This window comes from Sorex araneus, chromosome 1 (genome assembly GCF_027595985.1).
Source record: "Sorex araneus isolate mSorAra2 chromosome 1, mSorAra2.pri, whole genome shotgun sequence".
NCBI classification, from domain to species: Eukaryota; Metazoa; Chordata; class Mammalia; order Eulipotyphla; family Soricidae; genus Sorex; species Sorex araneus.
The window spans coordinates 172,484,772-172,500,123 of NC_073302.1; the positions used below are offsets into that span (position 1 = coordinate 172,484,772).

At 43.7% G+C, this 15,352-nt stretch overlaps 1 protein-coding gene across 1 annotated transcript in view; it reads right to left on the bottom strand.

Moving 5' to 3' along the window:
• The window catches only part of PCSK1 (proprotein convertase subtilisin/kexin type 1), a 53,412-nt gene that overhangs the window by 25,897 nt on the left and 12,163 nt on the right, over nucleotides 1-15,352 (bottom strand). The window contains exons 5-9 of the mRNA XM_004613087.2: nucleotides 15,045-15,121; nucleotides 8,798-8,886; nucleotides 5,088-5,260; nucleotides 3,922-4,134; nucleotides 495-595 (exon numbers count right to left, since the gene is read on the bottom strand). Coding sequence (XP_004613144.1) covers nucleotides 495-595; nucleotides 3,922-4,134; nucleotides 5,088-5,260; nucleotides 8,798-8,886; nucleotides 15,045-15,121 — 653 coding nt within the window. The remainder of the gene's footprint in view (nucleotides 1-494; nucleotides 596-3,921; nucleotides 4,135-5,087; nucleotides 5,261-8,797; nucleotides 8,887-15,044; nucleotides 15,122-15,352) is intronic.

Sequence of the window (15,352 nt, forward strand, 5' to 3'; positions counted from 1 at the left end):
CATTTATATAATGGATTACTATGAAAATCTAAAAATCCTGTTTTTATTTGTCATGCCCCCCTGCTGTATTATATCAGCTATAGAATTGGGGGTGGGGGGAGAGATTGCCTGATAAAGTTTTGTCTCTAACACCACCTTTAGGAAGTCACCCAGACCAGATCTTTTCTAGGGAGATGAGCAGGCCTGGCCTCCTGTGGGAGGAAGACAGGAGAGCATGAGCTTTACAGGCCAAGAAACATTGACTGGAAATGAGAATGTGTGCTCAGTATCTCTCAGAAAGGATTAAAGAAATCCCAAAGCAATCTGCACGTGCAGATTCTAATAGTGGACGATAACACATATTAAAGTCTCTCTGAGACATTAAGAGAAAACATCTATTTTCATCATTTTTCTGCTGTTTTCTCTGTTTTGGGCAGTAACCTGGCATTCAGAAAAGAAAAAGTTCAAAAGGAGAAGCAGCTTAGCAAAAGTGCCTAGAACTTTCTGGGCCTTACTTAGCTTCCAGGGCCAGAGCGAAGATGCCCGCAGCCAAGGGTGCCGAGGCCGAGGTGCCAGTGTGGGTCTCCGTGCAGTCGTTGTGCAGGTCCGCGCTCGTCTGTAGTACCGGGAAGAGAAGAGACGGCAGAGTAAGGGGGTGTTGTCCTGCCCCGGGTCAACCGTGCAGAAGGCTGCTGGGATCAGGAAGCCAGCCGAGTTGAGTTCCTGCTTCCTCCAATAACCACGGGCGGATGCTCGCCATCTGCCAATATTTCAGTTCACTCTCCTCTGTATGCAACTTGCCTATAATTCTGGCATCAGGATGCCTTTTCTGGTGATAAACTACTCCCACTATGAATAATTTCTCTTCTGAGATTCTCAAGAGAAATGCTGTTTGTAAAACGGAATGTTTCAAAATCTCTGTGAATCATGCTGGCCCACTAATCATCAGGTCCATTGTGTTTGGTCTGGCAGAGCTAGAAATTCTGTTTCATACAAAACTCCCTTTTGCCTTGAGGTTGCTGTTTTACCCACCTCTTTGGCACAAGCATGTCAAGTCATCCTGGTCTTCATCCTGGTGACTTGCACAGAATCTGTTTGCTGTGAGGCTCATGGTCCCTGTCCAGCTGAACTGAGACCCATGAACCAGTGTCCCATCTGTATTTGGGCATAGATGGTGAGTTTTTCAAATGAAAAGTCAATTCAATTTAACTCTGCATTTAGATTTTAAGAATTCTTGCTACTCTCAGTACATGAGCCTGAAGAAATAACTTGGCTTTCCCATCTGTGAAGTAAGGCTGATTTCTTTTTTTTTCTTTTAGTATATTAATTAACTTACTTGATTTGAGGCAAGACCAAAATTATTACTCGTGATACGGCTTCATGTCTGCAACATTCCAAATTCTACACCCTCTACAAGAGTATTTTATTCCCTCCACCACTGTGCCAGGCAGGGTGCCGCCCTCCTCCTCCCCCAAGCCCCCCCTCCCCCCTCCCCCATCCCCCACACACACCATCTACCTGAAGCAGGCAGGTAGATAGGGAAAGTTCCCCCATGGCAATGAATCCTTGGGAAATAATAAAACCAATAGCCCCAAGGCTTCAAAAACCCACCTGTGAACATAAGAACCAAAGCCTGATAAGACAACACAGACCCGGAGAAGTCTGGACACCCCCCCCCCCCCATACACACACCCGAGAAGTTCAGGCAGGAACAAAGGCCAGGGTAGGAAGAAAGGCCAGGGTAGGAAGATCACCAACTATTCCCAACTCTACCCTCTTGACAACCACCCTAGCAAAGACTCTTCCATAGGTAAAAGTTCCACATGGGCCAGCCTTGGAGAAACCCTATAAAAGCCCATTTGAACAAAGGAAATGCATGCATATGCTGCCCAGGCACAGACCCCAAGTGTCCCCTCTTGAGATGTGAACCTCCATGCTTTCATATCTAATGCTGGGGTATGCATTGGGTCTCCCTTCTCCACTCTGGAGAAGCCCACCTTCTCTCTTGAGCATGTTAATCTCTGTCTCTGTCTCTCTGTCTCTCTGTCTCTCTCTGTCTCTTTGTCTCTGTCGCTCTCTCTCTGTCTCTCTCTGTCTCTGTCTCTTTCTCTCTCTGTCTCCTTTTAGGACTGACTTTCCTTCCTTGCAAGGAGCAAGGCTTACAGTCCTTGATACTCCCAGCTAGTCCTGGGTGCGCAGGTAGATGGGGAGAAAGCAGCAGCTTCCCTTCTGAGGTGGCTGCCTCTCTCCTCTCACCTCACATAAGTCACCTGGGGACCCCACCGGCGTCATACCCCTTGCTGACTGAGGCTAAGCTGAGACTCAATCTGGGAGAGCATTTCTACACAATATTTTTGTGACCCAAGCTAATTTTAGCAAAATGAAGAGCTTGCTAAGATAAAACAAAGAAACTCAAAAGATCTTCAGTCCTTAAGACAGCAGTGCAGCTGGATGAACAAGCCGCAGGGCCAGAGGCTGGGGAGCACCCCCACTCGAGATCAGCTCTAAGACTTGGAACTCAAGTGTGGGAGGGAGGTGTGAGAAAGTAATTTGTTCTATTATCACCTCCTTTGGCTTCCCACTTGGAGCCGCTGGATTTCTTGCGCTGAGGTGGCTCCACTCCTCAGGGCTGCGGAAGCAAAGTGCCCTTTTTACCTGTTGACGCAAGTGAGCCCCCAGAGATGACTGTGCTTGGGAAGAAGCCTGCGTAAGACAAAGGCTGTTTCACTGCGACCGTCTCAAATAGAAGCCACCAGCTGTCTTGGATCTACCTCCAGAGAGATCTTTGCAAAGCTGGAAACTCTCCCTCCTACTCTAGGCTGGAGCAGTCTGCACTCGGCTCGCAGCACCTAACAGAGCATTTGCTGAAAGGCAGCTCCAGGTACACACAGGGACCACAAAGGCTGGGGCGACACCAGGGACAGTCTGTTAAAAGACTGACAAAGAGGCCCTGGGTAGAAAGTCACTATGGGCTATACATGTAACCAATGGCAGGGCATGACAAGGAAGCCAGCACTTTCCTGGCCAGAAACCTGTGTCTGCACCAAGACGGACTGCAGACAGGCAGGGATCCACAGCGTCACCTGGATGGAAAATACCCCAACAGTTTGATTGAGATGCTGGGCTCCGTAAAGATGTCATCACAACAAAACACCATCTAAATGAGTCCCAGCTTGTAATTTTCTTGGGGCTGGGGGACTACAGTTAGTTGTTTTTTTTTTTCTGTGTTGGGAGTTAAATTGGGGCTGAAAAGTTTTCCATTCCAAGTGGTTCTCTCTGTTCTCAGAGCAGCCAAGTGGCCACCCTTCAGGGTTGTGCCTTGAAGGGAAATCCAGTAACTGTTCTCAGGAGCCTGATGCAGGGGAGCCAAGGCACAGCCAGGTCCAGCTGGAATTGCTCTTGGAGCTTCTAACTCCTGAGCTGCTTATTCAGACACTGGGAAGCTCTGCTCATGGGAAATCAGACTGTTCTTCCCGTGCCAGTGTGTGTTCTTCGAAAACATGGCTCTGGATTTTTATCAAACCTGCTAAGGGGTAGTAGGTCAGACCAGATCTCTGCTATTAAAGGATTAGTCAGGACAAGGATAGTAAAGCACCCTACAGCCCTGAAATCACCTCCAGACCCTTTTCAGAGAGAACCCAACCCAAGCAGAAGAGACATTGGGAGTCTCAGCTGCGGGTAATGACAGGTTTGGTGGCTTCTCAGGACTGAGTTCAAAAAAAAGAAAGAAAGAAAAATGACAGAGAAGCAACATCCTCTCAGCTGAAGTGTCATTATCTCCAAGAGAGAAAACGCGCCAATATGTCAGTCCGGCCAGCAGGTGGGTAAAACCTGTGATTTCCTCCCAGACACATCCTGCCTAAGCAAATCCACTTCACCCAGGAACCGACCCCAGCGGCCTTTGGCGCTGCTGCCCGAGAGAAGAGTTGAAACAGCACATACGATTCTCTGGTCTGTGTAGTCGCCGCTGCTGTAGGAGGTGGCCAGCGTGGAGGAGCACTTCTCTGCGTACCAGGGGGACCGGCCCTGCTGCGAGGCGCTGCTGATGGAGATGGTGTAGATGCTGTCGGTGTAGCCGTCACAGTCACAGTTATCTCCCTGCCGTCCCCCATTTCCCGAGGCCCAGACGAAGATGGAACCTTTGCCTTGCCGGCCCTGTCAGAAAAGCCAGAGTCATGATCCCCCGCTGGGGTTATCCCGAGCCCCGAATCCCCAACAACCCTGAGCAGAGACAGGAAGGAGGGTCTCCTTGAACTCCAGGCCGGGTCTGTGCTGGAGCCCAGGCCCAACTGACCCTGTGCTTCTGGTGCTTCGGGGAGGAGGCTGAGCAAGCACTTGCCCTGCCTTCCTTGTCTGTATGCAGCTTCCTAATGTGGCCTTTAGCATTTGCTTGGCTCTTTTTGCACGCTTCCCTGGGCTTCTGTCACTATGTTCAAATCTTTGAACTTCCTCCCTTTCACTCTGCCTGAATCTTCTGGCTGACTGATAGAATAACCAAATCAGGCATTATTCAGATGGGCTCTGCAGCTGCATTAGAAAAGGACTCTTCCACTGAATGGGACTCGTCAAGGCTACCCTCTCTCTATGATTTCTTTCAATTGATGCTCTCCAAAGTTCCTGCCTTTGTTCATGCAGTGCAGAAGCCAACCCTGAAGTCCTTGCAGGAATGCGCTGACCGTGAGGCAGTGAGCGCCACGATAGATCAGACAGCTGCCTGGCCTGGGCAGTGGGAGGTGGATGCATGCTCGTGCTTTAAAAACACACTGTCAGAACATTGGGGGAAAAAAAATCTCACTGGGGGAAGCTGACCTGATGTGAAACTCCTAGAGTAGCAAGAAAACGAAAAAGGGCATATCCAGAGGGGTTTTAAGTCAATATGCTATAAATAATAAATCTCTGTTGACCATCAGGCCCATATTCGGAAAAACTTTCCTAAGTCTTAATTTGTATCCCTCTGAAGAAAATCCGGCTCTTTTCAGATTTTAAACTTTGCATTTTAAAATCACAAAAGAGAACAAGACATGCACAGCCATTATTGTTTCCACATAAACTAAGGGCTCTGTCCTTCTCTTTATATCCACTGAGGATCTAACCCATTTGCATCTCACCTGTTTGACACCATATTCAAAAGCCTTCTGGGCCAGTCTGCCAGGCCCCTCCACGGTTTTCCCATCGTCATTGGGGCCCCAGCTCGCACTGTAAATATCCACATGTCCAGGATTGAACCCAATGGAGCTTGCCTCAATGGCATCAGTCACAATTCCATCCAGCATCCTTATGCCTGGGCAGCAAAGCAAACAAGTATGTAAGCCAATGTCGATGTATGGTAGAATGACCTAGTGCTCCCAGCAGCCAGTTTTAAAAGATCTCTTCAGAGGGCTACAACAGGGTACTTTAGTCCCTAGCTACTGGCAGCTTAGTAGGTAGAAGTCACCACCTCTCTGAGCCCTTTTGTCTGCCCTTTAGAGATAGCTGCGTGGGCTGTTTCATGGTCACAGTTGTCAATGATGAAGGTCTCTCTAACAGCAGGAACCTGAAAATGGCTGGAGAGCTTGCAGAAAGCCATCAAGAGCACCAGCCCGCCCGCTCACTCGTGACCATGCCCACCCCTAATGGCTGTGGTTCAGCCTATAACACACAAAGGAACTTGCCCAGAAACTGCAACTTGAAAAAGAAAAAAATCTACCACAATAATAGGACATGAACAAATAGGGAAAAATCCCTGGTTTCTGAGCACTGATGAAAAGTAACCCAGAGGCTATTCTTTTCTATGTTTGCTAAAAACATTTCAAAGGAGCACATTTCCTTTTCTTCTAAATAATCTCAAGGATGAGATCACTGCCATGGATTTCACTCCTGAGGGTGAATTATTTTTCATCAGGAAAAGGCAGACGCACAAGCTCTGTGTGCTTCCCAACAGGCTGTCACCCATCATCACTTAGGAGCCAGGAAGGAAAAAGCAAACTACATGAATCCAGGCAGTTCCTGTGTTATTCCTGGCTTCAGGCTGATAATGCAATGGAGTGGACAGTCAGTCTTAGTTTTTCACATGATGACTTACCATAGAGCAAGGATCAAGAAACATGGAGCTGACATGATTGGGGCAGTCTTATTTTTGAAGAAAAAAGAAAATTACCAGCTCTGCTCCCTATTGGCTGTACAATCTTGGGCAAGTCACTTAACCTCTCTCTGCCTCCGTTTTTTCAACTGTAAATGGGGATAATAATAGCTTATATGCTCTAAGGATATTCTATAGGCAGTCACCATTTACAGGTTTTACACGTGTACACTCATCTATCTTCATGACAACCACCTGAAGTGGATGCTGTGCTCTTTAGTATTTTTGCAAGTGTCATGACTGAGACTCCAAAAGTAATTGTGACTTGTCTAAGGTCTCACAGCTTGAAACCAGGGAACCAAAACTTGAATCCCGAGATACAGCACTGAAATACATCCTGGTAACTTCTAGCATGCACTACCTATAGCATGCTGTAAGATGTATTATGAACAAGAATAGGTGCCTAGTAAATGGAAGCCACCATTTAAAAAGTGCATGAGGGTGGGGTTGAAGTGATAGCTCAAAGATCAGCAGCTTTTGCAGTGCTGGGTGTGAAGAGCCTCCAGCACTGTTGGGAGAATCCCCCTCCCCACCACACACACACACACAGAGCAAAACACATAAAAACCAAACCGTGCATTTGGGATTAGTCCATCAAAGGATGGAGTAATGGGAACTAAATCAGTGCACTTGGACCCTCAATGGCCACAGCTAGCTATTACCCTGAGAATCTTGCTTCTGGTTACTCTCAAGTGAAAGAGTCTGATTTCCTTCACAAACTGCAGTTACTGAATTTGTCATGAGTTAAATCATCAATTTTTGGGTGTCACAGAGCATAACAGGTAAGGCATTTTCCTGACATGTGTCTGACCTCGGTTCGATCCCCAGCACTGCGTATGGTCCCCCAAGTCCCATCAGGAGTTATCCCTTAGCACAGAGCCAGGAGTAAGCCCTGAACACTGCAGGCTGTGGTCACAAATTTTTTAAAAAGTCAATTTTTTCATTATTATATAATTTTTTCTCATGCTTTTGTTTTAAATTAAAACTTAATATGGCACCTAGAACATCAGAAATGGTGATTAAAGCATAAAAGTGATTTGTAGAAAGGATCAGAATGTCAATAATAATTGGAAATGATCACTCTGGACAAGAACTGTGTGTTGAAAGTAGGTAAAGGGATATACATGATAACCTTTCAGAATCTGTGTTCCAAACCAAAATGACCAAAAAGAAAGATGGAGACAGAGACAGAAACAGAGACAGACAGGGACAGAGAGACAGAGAGAGAAGAAAAATGCCTGCCACGGGGGCAGGTAGCACAGAGGGGAGGGTTGGAAGGGAAACTGGGGACATTGGTGGTGGGAAATGTTAACTGGTGAAGGATGGGTATTGTAAGATTATATAGCTGAAACCCAATCTTGAACAACCTTGTAACTGTATCTCACTGTGATTCAATTAAAAAAAATTAAATAATAAAGGTGATCTGTAGTAGGAGACATGTACTACACACAATCATGTATATTTAAAAAGCTACACATAACCAAATTCCAGGCATACTTATGTAGAGTTTAAGGGAGAGTTACTCTTATTGGCATATTATACAACTAGTCTTTAGTTGTGGTTGTAGTTTTGAAAGCAAACTAAACTCAACATTTGTAGTATAACTATGAAACCTGTGGTAGAGATAGTGGAAAGAGGGAGACAATTGCTCTGGGATCCTCTAAAGCTCTATACTTACCTCTAGAGCATGGACTATGTCAAGGTTATCATGTCTACCTATTGGTTCAGTCAACAGATGCCAATGACAACAGATTACATAGCATTAGACAGGGGTTCCTAAGATGCTCACTACATAGAAGAAGCTGTGGTTGTACTCAAGGTCACAGCTCTTACTCAATATCTTTCTAACTCAACATGCTTCTGCACAAAGACACTGGCTAAAATAACTTGAAACTCTCAGTCCTTGCTCTTAAAGATCATCATTGGTTCATCATTAATAAACGTGTTCTTTTCATTGTCTATGAAATAAAGGACTATAGAATTGTGAGTCTGGGATAGTCTTGGCCTAAATTTTTCTTTTTCTTATGTTCCCTTAGCAAACACTCAGTGAACAAACCTTTTTAAAACACAAGACAAAATAGGATTTTGTCTAGGATCCTGCCTCATGAGCTGAAGGAAAAGGTAGATGAGATAGAGAAGGGATCAGTGATGATTGGAGGGATCATTTGGGGTGGGAGATGTGTGCTAAAAGTAGATAAAGGACGAATCATGATAGCCTCTCAGTATCTGTACTGCAAACCATAATGTCCAAAAGTAGAGAGAGAGTATGGGGGTAATTGTCTGCCATAGAGGCAGGGGGAGGCTGGGATGAGGGGTTGGGGATACTGGGGGCATTGGTGGTGGAATATGTGCACTGGTGAAGGGATAGGTGTTTGATCATTGTATGACTGAAACTCAAACGTGATTTATAACTGTATCTCATGGTGGTTAAAAAAACCCTAAAAGAAAAAAGCTATGAATATCCCAACCTCCACCTCACAAAAATATATGATCTTCAGTTATTGTTTTCTTCAAATCTGGATGCACTAATTTGCTTCCAAATCACACTCAAATTCCATCATGAATTTTACATGGAGTTTGTTTCTTGATCTGGCTGTTGAAAACCCACCTCTCCCTCTAGCAGAGCACAAAGACCTCACATAAACAGTGATGGATACTCAAATTAAAGAGCAAAACTTCAGCAACTACCCGCAGATTTACCTCCAACTCTGGAATTGTATGCGATCCCAACCCCACACTTGTAATTGTTTGCTTGCATGGCAATTTCTCCTGCACATCTGGTCCCGTGTCTGAGGATTAAAAAATAGATAGTACATGAATGATGACAAAGATTTATCTGGCATAGGAATCCATAGATATGTCAACTTTTAGTCAACATTGTTGCTGGTTCCCTTCCCAACCATATCAGAAGAAGTGTAGGTATCAGATGAAGAGCACAGGCATTGGAGCTGAAGTATGTGAATTCCAGCTCTAGCTTCTGCCATCTACTTGTGGTATGATGTGGAGTAGATTACTTGAACTCAAAGGGTTGTGCCATCACATGAGATATGCTGTAAAGAGCACTTAGGATGTGGCTGGTTATAATAAGAACCTAGGAATTATTAGCTATCAAAGTTATTATGAACATCTGACATTTTTAGACACTATGTCAAAGAAATGGCATCTTCTCTGATGCCTCAATTGTAACATGGCACCTTACTTTTCTCCGTGACTTCCTTGGATTAGGCTATGCTGAACAAGCTCCAATAGGATCAGACGAAACACAGTTCCCACTCAAGACAGTTCCCACCTCTAGTCATACCAGACAGGAGTTTGACATTTTGATGACATTGCAGGTCACTTGGATAATCTGACTGCAGCTCTCACTGGGGACCTGAAGTCTGAACAAAACTGATTTTGCAATTAGGTGAAGAGTTACTTTACAATCTTGGAGTGTTTGGGGTAGGGATAAACTTAAAACAGGTAAAGCATCACTTCCAAAATTCTGGGGATAATTTTTCCTACCACCACATGACGTAGAGTCAAGAGATTTTTTTTACTTATTTCATAATATTATTTTTTCTATTGTGGAAGCAGATGGAATCAGGTAAAGGCTCTGGGTGGCTTAGAGGGGCCCTGGAGAAATTATGCTGGTATAAAGGAAAAGAGAAAGAAGGGTTAGCTCTGAGCAGCAACTCTTTGAGATACATTAATTTAACAGTCAATATAAAAATTCCAAATTAGCTGGACCATTCAAAATAATTTTTCATTTATCTTTTTCCCAAAAGTGTTTTGGTCTGGTCTCCTCCAATTAGGTGATCCTCCCCACATCTACATGCTTGTTCTGGACAGGAATTCAGAGGCAGACCTTGAATTCAAGGTCTCCTGGCTGCCCCAGATGCAGCTATAGTCTGCTTCTTATTCTGTAGCTCTCTCACACAGTGGGGAAGAGGCCCTCCCTCCCACTTTAGATTCTCTCTCTTAAATCCTCTCCTCCATGACTACTTTCCAGGGCTGATGCGACTCTGGGGCAGAAGACTGTAATTTTCCTCCAAACCTTGAGCTTTCTTTTCTATGTGAGGTACATGGGTCCTACAGGAGGGCAGGAGGCTACTGAGAATGAAGTCAAGTGGAGTGGAGAACATTAGGAAAGAGAAACAGAACACTTGTGATCCTAGCAGCATATTCTTTGGGCTCTTGGATCTCAAAATAAGTGAAACCAGAGCATCCCTTGGGTGAAAAAAAAACCTGAGTTTCCATTTTAGTTAATCTTTGGGTTAGGAATCTTTTCTCACTTGCAAGTTGATGTATTCTGAAAAAAACAAACAAACATGCACAGTTAACTCCTAGAAGTTATTTTACCCCTCTTTGTTGGATTAACCTTCCTTCTCTTTTCAGAAGGAGAAATTCAGTTGTAATCCCCTAGGAAATATGCCCCACACTGCCTGTATTTCCATTTACATAAGAGATGGAACCTAAGAGAGCAAAAGAAACCAATGTAATGTTTCCAGACTGAACCAACAGAGTTCAACTATTGACGAACATCCTCAGATCATTAGCATTGCCCCTCTGTCCTAAAAATGATGCAGTGTGACACAGTCTACTCAGTATCTCTTCCATTATACTGAGTTTTCTCAAAAGGTTCTTGTAAGATTATAGGACAAATGCGATTTGATATTTTTTCCTCAGCTTATCTTCACATCTGACCTCCAGGTCTTGAGTGAAAGAGAAGGCTTTCAATATGGTTCCACATTGTTCTACGTTTTCCTTTCCTTTTTCTTTTTTTTCTTTCGATCAGTAACTCAGATGAAAGTACCTTCTATAATCTTAGAACAATGGGAGAAACTGGCATTTAAACATCACTTTTTTAAGAAATAGTTCCACAAGATAGTTTAAAGACTACTATTACGCTTGTTCAAACGTCCTTGTCACACATGTTATTTAACTAGAAAAATCATCTGTAATTGGGGTTGAAATACACTGAATACAGATTCTTGCCTGCTTAATAGTAAGAATTACCTACACTTTTAATATTTTGTTACTTAGTGACTTATAGTTTGATTTGCAGAGGAAAATTTAAATGAAGCTTCTTTTAGTCTCACTTACATAGTAATAAAGAGTGGCAGTAACAGAGAATTGGGGAGATAATGCTCTTGGAATTGGTGGGTAATAGGTCTCTGACTGCTCCAAAAGCTCAGCCAGTGGGAGGCCAGAGAGACAGGACAGCAGGAAGGTGCTTCCCTTGCAGGTGGCTGGCCCAGATTCTATCCTGACCCCTAGCACTGCACTGCCTGGCGTGGCCCCAAAACAACCAACCAAACAAACAAACAAACAGAAAGCCAAGACAATGGGGTCATTCAGTTTTCAAACCTAAGGGTTTGAAATAACCTATCATAGAAGTTTCTAACAACAGGTTAGGAGGATAACTCTATATTTTAATTATACTTTTTGATAAATTATAGGGATACTACATTTTTGGTTGATAGTTAAAAGGCCACAAAAGATAGCAGTAGCTTACCATGTAATTTTCAAATAGCAGATTCTGAATTAGTCTGAAAATTGACTTGTCTCTGCTTCTGCTTCTATCAGAGGCTGTCATTCTTGTCATGCAAATCAGCATGAAAGCCTGCCTTGTAGCTTCTGAAACTGTGGGATATGGATCTAACTGAATGTGGGGAGGCTCACAAAACCCTTTAGTTCTGGCAAAACCGAAGAGTTTCTGAATGTGCAATGACCAAAAATTAATCAAAATCCATGAATCCAAAGTGTTTCTGGCAGTGCTTGCCCATGTTGTGTTTCTTGGACAAAAAGGGATTACTCGTGGGAAACATTTAAGAAGCCCTGGTCTACCGGAGCTGTTAAATGGGAAGATTTAATCACTTTCAATTGTCCCTGCATCAACAAACACCTCACAGCAGACAATAAACTCTATGTACCAGGTGTTACACAAGCCAGGTACATATAGAAACGGACTCAAACCTTACAATAATCCAAGGGGTGGATACTATCATTATTCCTCTTTAATAGCTAATAAAACTTAAACACAAAGAATCAATTTGTTTAGGATTACTCAGCTGTTAAGTGGCAGATCTCAAATCTGATCTGATGTAGTAGCCGAGGCTCTGCTGTTCTCGGTTCAGCCACATGCTGACCCCGTGCCCCGTGAGGGGGCTGGCAGGCTCTGTGGGAAGCTCAGTTTCCACGCACAAAGATATTCTTTTACATGAGCTGCTGCCTAGGGGCCCTGGAGCTTCGTGAGCAAGGGGCAGTGTCCATTTAAGTGTTGTGGTAGGAAACCTTTTGCTTTAGAGAGAGAGGAGAGAAAAATCTGGGATCCTCTTCTCATAAGAAACAAAGAATAAAGGTTGTAACCACTGGTCTGCAGACTGGTGCAGGTCACAGAAATTTCCTACCACTCCATGAAAATGTTATTTCCTGATGGTTCACTTGCTACATGGTGCAGCTGAATAATATTTCTATTTTATAATATTATATTTAAAAAACAACTAACACAATAATCTAGTATAAATTGTGCTTTTTTGATTTATTTTTTTTTTATTTTTTTTTTTTTTTGCTTTTTGAGTCACACCTGGCGATGCACAGGGGTTACTCCTGGCTCTGCACTCAGGAATTACCCCTGGCTGTGCTCAGGGGACCATATGGGATGCTGGGATTTGAACCTGGGTCGGCCGCGTGCAAGGCAAACGCCCTACCCGCTGTGCTATCTCTCCAGCCCCGATTTAATTATTTTTTATATGCTGGCTACAGCAGGCAAAATAGAAACCCTGGGGGGATATTTCTGCTATGGGACTCAGAGATCATTCCTGGAAGGGCTCTGGTATCAGGTGTGCTGGATTGACCCTGGGCTCCTACAAGCCTATGTTCTAGCCCTTACAGCCACCTTCCCACCCCAATGATGGTTTTTATTTATGCTTTAGTGGTCTGTGAACCAGTTCACTTGTATTCACCAGTCGGTAGGTCTAAAAAGGTTGCAGGTCATGGCTATAGAAGAATCCCATTTCACCAGGAATTCTCAGCTGTGCATGTAAGTGATCATCCACATTGAGTTGTGGGTCACATCCAGGACACACTGCCCGAGAAGGAGGCTGAAGACCTCAGTTTGCACTCTTCTCAACTGTACCCTGTGGCTGACAGATTTCTCTCTTAGTCAGGGACCAAAACTGAGAGCTGACACTTTTCTGCATTCTAAGTGGGGCACTCCTTTTTCCCAAGCACTCACTGCACATTTCCTTAAGGAGCTCCTTTGGAAATTCCTCAGAGAGTTCCTTTCAGGAGAAGAGGGGTTAAGTGTCATCTCACCCATGTTAAGAGATATTGTAGAATTTAAAATAGCGGCAAAGAGGTAAGTGATTCCCTTAAGGTCCCCTTCTGTGCAAAGCCATTGCTACCAGACAATTGAGCACTGCAAGATCCTGCTCTGCCCAAGCAGACCTTCCTTCAGTCAAGCTCTGCACTCACTCAGAAACAGAGTAGGCTGGGGCTAGAGAGATAGTGCAGTGGGTAAGGTTCTTGCCTTACATGTGGTCAATCTGGATTTGATCCCAGCACCCTATATGGACCCCGAAGCCCACCAGGAGTGATCCCTGACTTCATGGCCTAGAGTAAACCCTAACCACAGCTGGATGAGGCCCCAAAGTGGACAAAATTAAATACGGGAGGAAGCATGTCTGGCTTTTGCTGTAAGTACCGAGATGTCCCCACTCCTCTAAGGCAGTTTCTCAGTGCTTCCTGTCACTTGCTACTGAAGTCTGCTCGATGATGCTGAAAGCAATGGTATGTTGAGTCTCCCCAGGCATCCTCTCCTCCCAATGAAATGTACGCTTCAGAGATGAGGCCCGGGACCTGCAGCGTCTCTTTCTGAGACTTGCTGACCTCATGAAGGTAGACCTTTCAAAAGCAACAACTTCAGATCAATATTAACTGCTCCAGCCAGTGGGTGTGCTAAGAGGAGAGAGTGAACCAACCTGATTGACCCAAATCAGATAATAGTCCAGGAGAGAGCTATTCAGAGAGAGAAGGAAAGCATTTTATGAGGCTTCCACAAAGAACATTCCTTTGATTTTCTCTTTCCATGCCTATTTACAACAGCGAGTGCTAATGCTAGCTTGGTTTTGCGCTTCTTGGGCATACATCCCCTCTGAGTAGGGCAAATAACAAGGCGAATCTGCATGTCTGTGAGAGATGCTATCAAGAACAAAGATGATTCTCTCGTAGGCATGGACAGTTGTGGCCCTATGCCGAGGGGGCAAGGACTTTTGGACCTCTACTCACACAGAACTGGGTCTCGGCCTCTCTCTCTCTCTTTAACTGAACTACCTTGAGATATTCCAATACCCATCCCTCTACCAGTGTACATTTTCTAGTTTCTTTCTCTTCTTGTTAGTTTTAGGAAACCCAGTAAGAGCTTTAAAGATGACAAACTAGACCAGGGCCCATGAGACTGTATTGGATTTCCTCAGGGAGGTTTTTCTCTATGATTCTGGTCATTCACTCCTGGTGAACTTGAGGACTGCTACTGTGACTACCATAGGAAATCACAGGGACTGATTACCGTGGTCATCTATATTTCTTTTCCAGGGCATTGCTAATAGTAAAGATATTAAGAGAAGTTGAGAGACTGGACTATAAATTTCTTCTCTGGCTGTCCCAAACATTCTTTTCAGAGCTAAGTTTGGTAATTAAAAGGAGATGATTTCATGATAAAATTATAGTTTAGTTAAAATATGATTTGAAAAGTCAATAAATACACATAAGTATTATGTATATTATATATGTATACAAACTTTAGTTTTTATTCTAAAAAATATTATGGTATTTAAGATGTACAGAATAATTTTTGAGAGATAAATGTAGACCATATTTATAAATGTTTTTCAAATAATATAGAATAATTTTAAATAACTTATCTCCCCCAACCCTGCCAACATACCAATCCACACTTACTCACTTGTTCTCATTTGTGGGATCATATCTGGGAAATGGGTCATGATCATTATCATTGAAATCGTAGCTAGCCTCTGGATCCTACAGAGAAAATTAAAAAAAAAAATGTAGCACTGTTGTTTTTTGTTGTTGTTGTTTGTTTGTTTTTATCCAGACTGATAGCTTAAAAGTGTGCATTCAGAGTTTCAGGTCCAGTTGCTGATCATTTACTAGACCCATAAACCAGTCAGAGTTAATGTACATAGCAATGTGAGTCAGCATCTAGTTCCCATGTATTGTTACCAAAACTATAACTCGTAGAAAATAGAGACT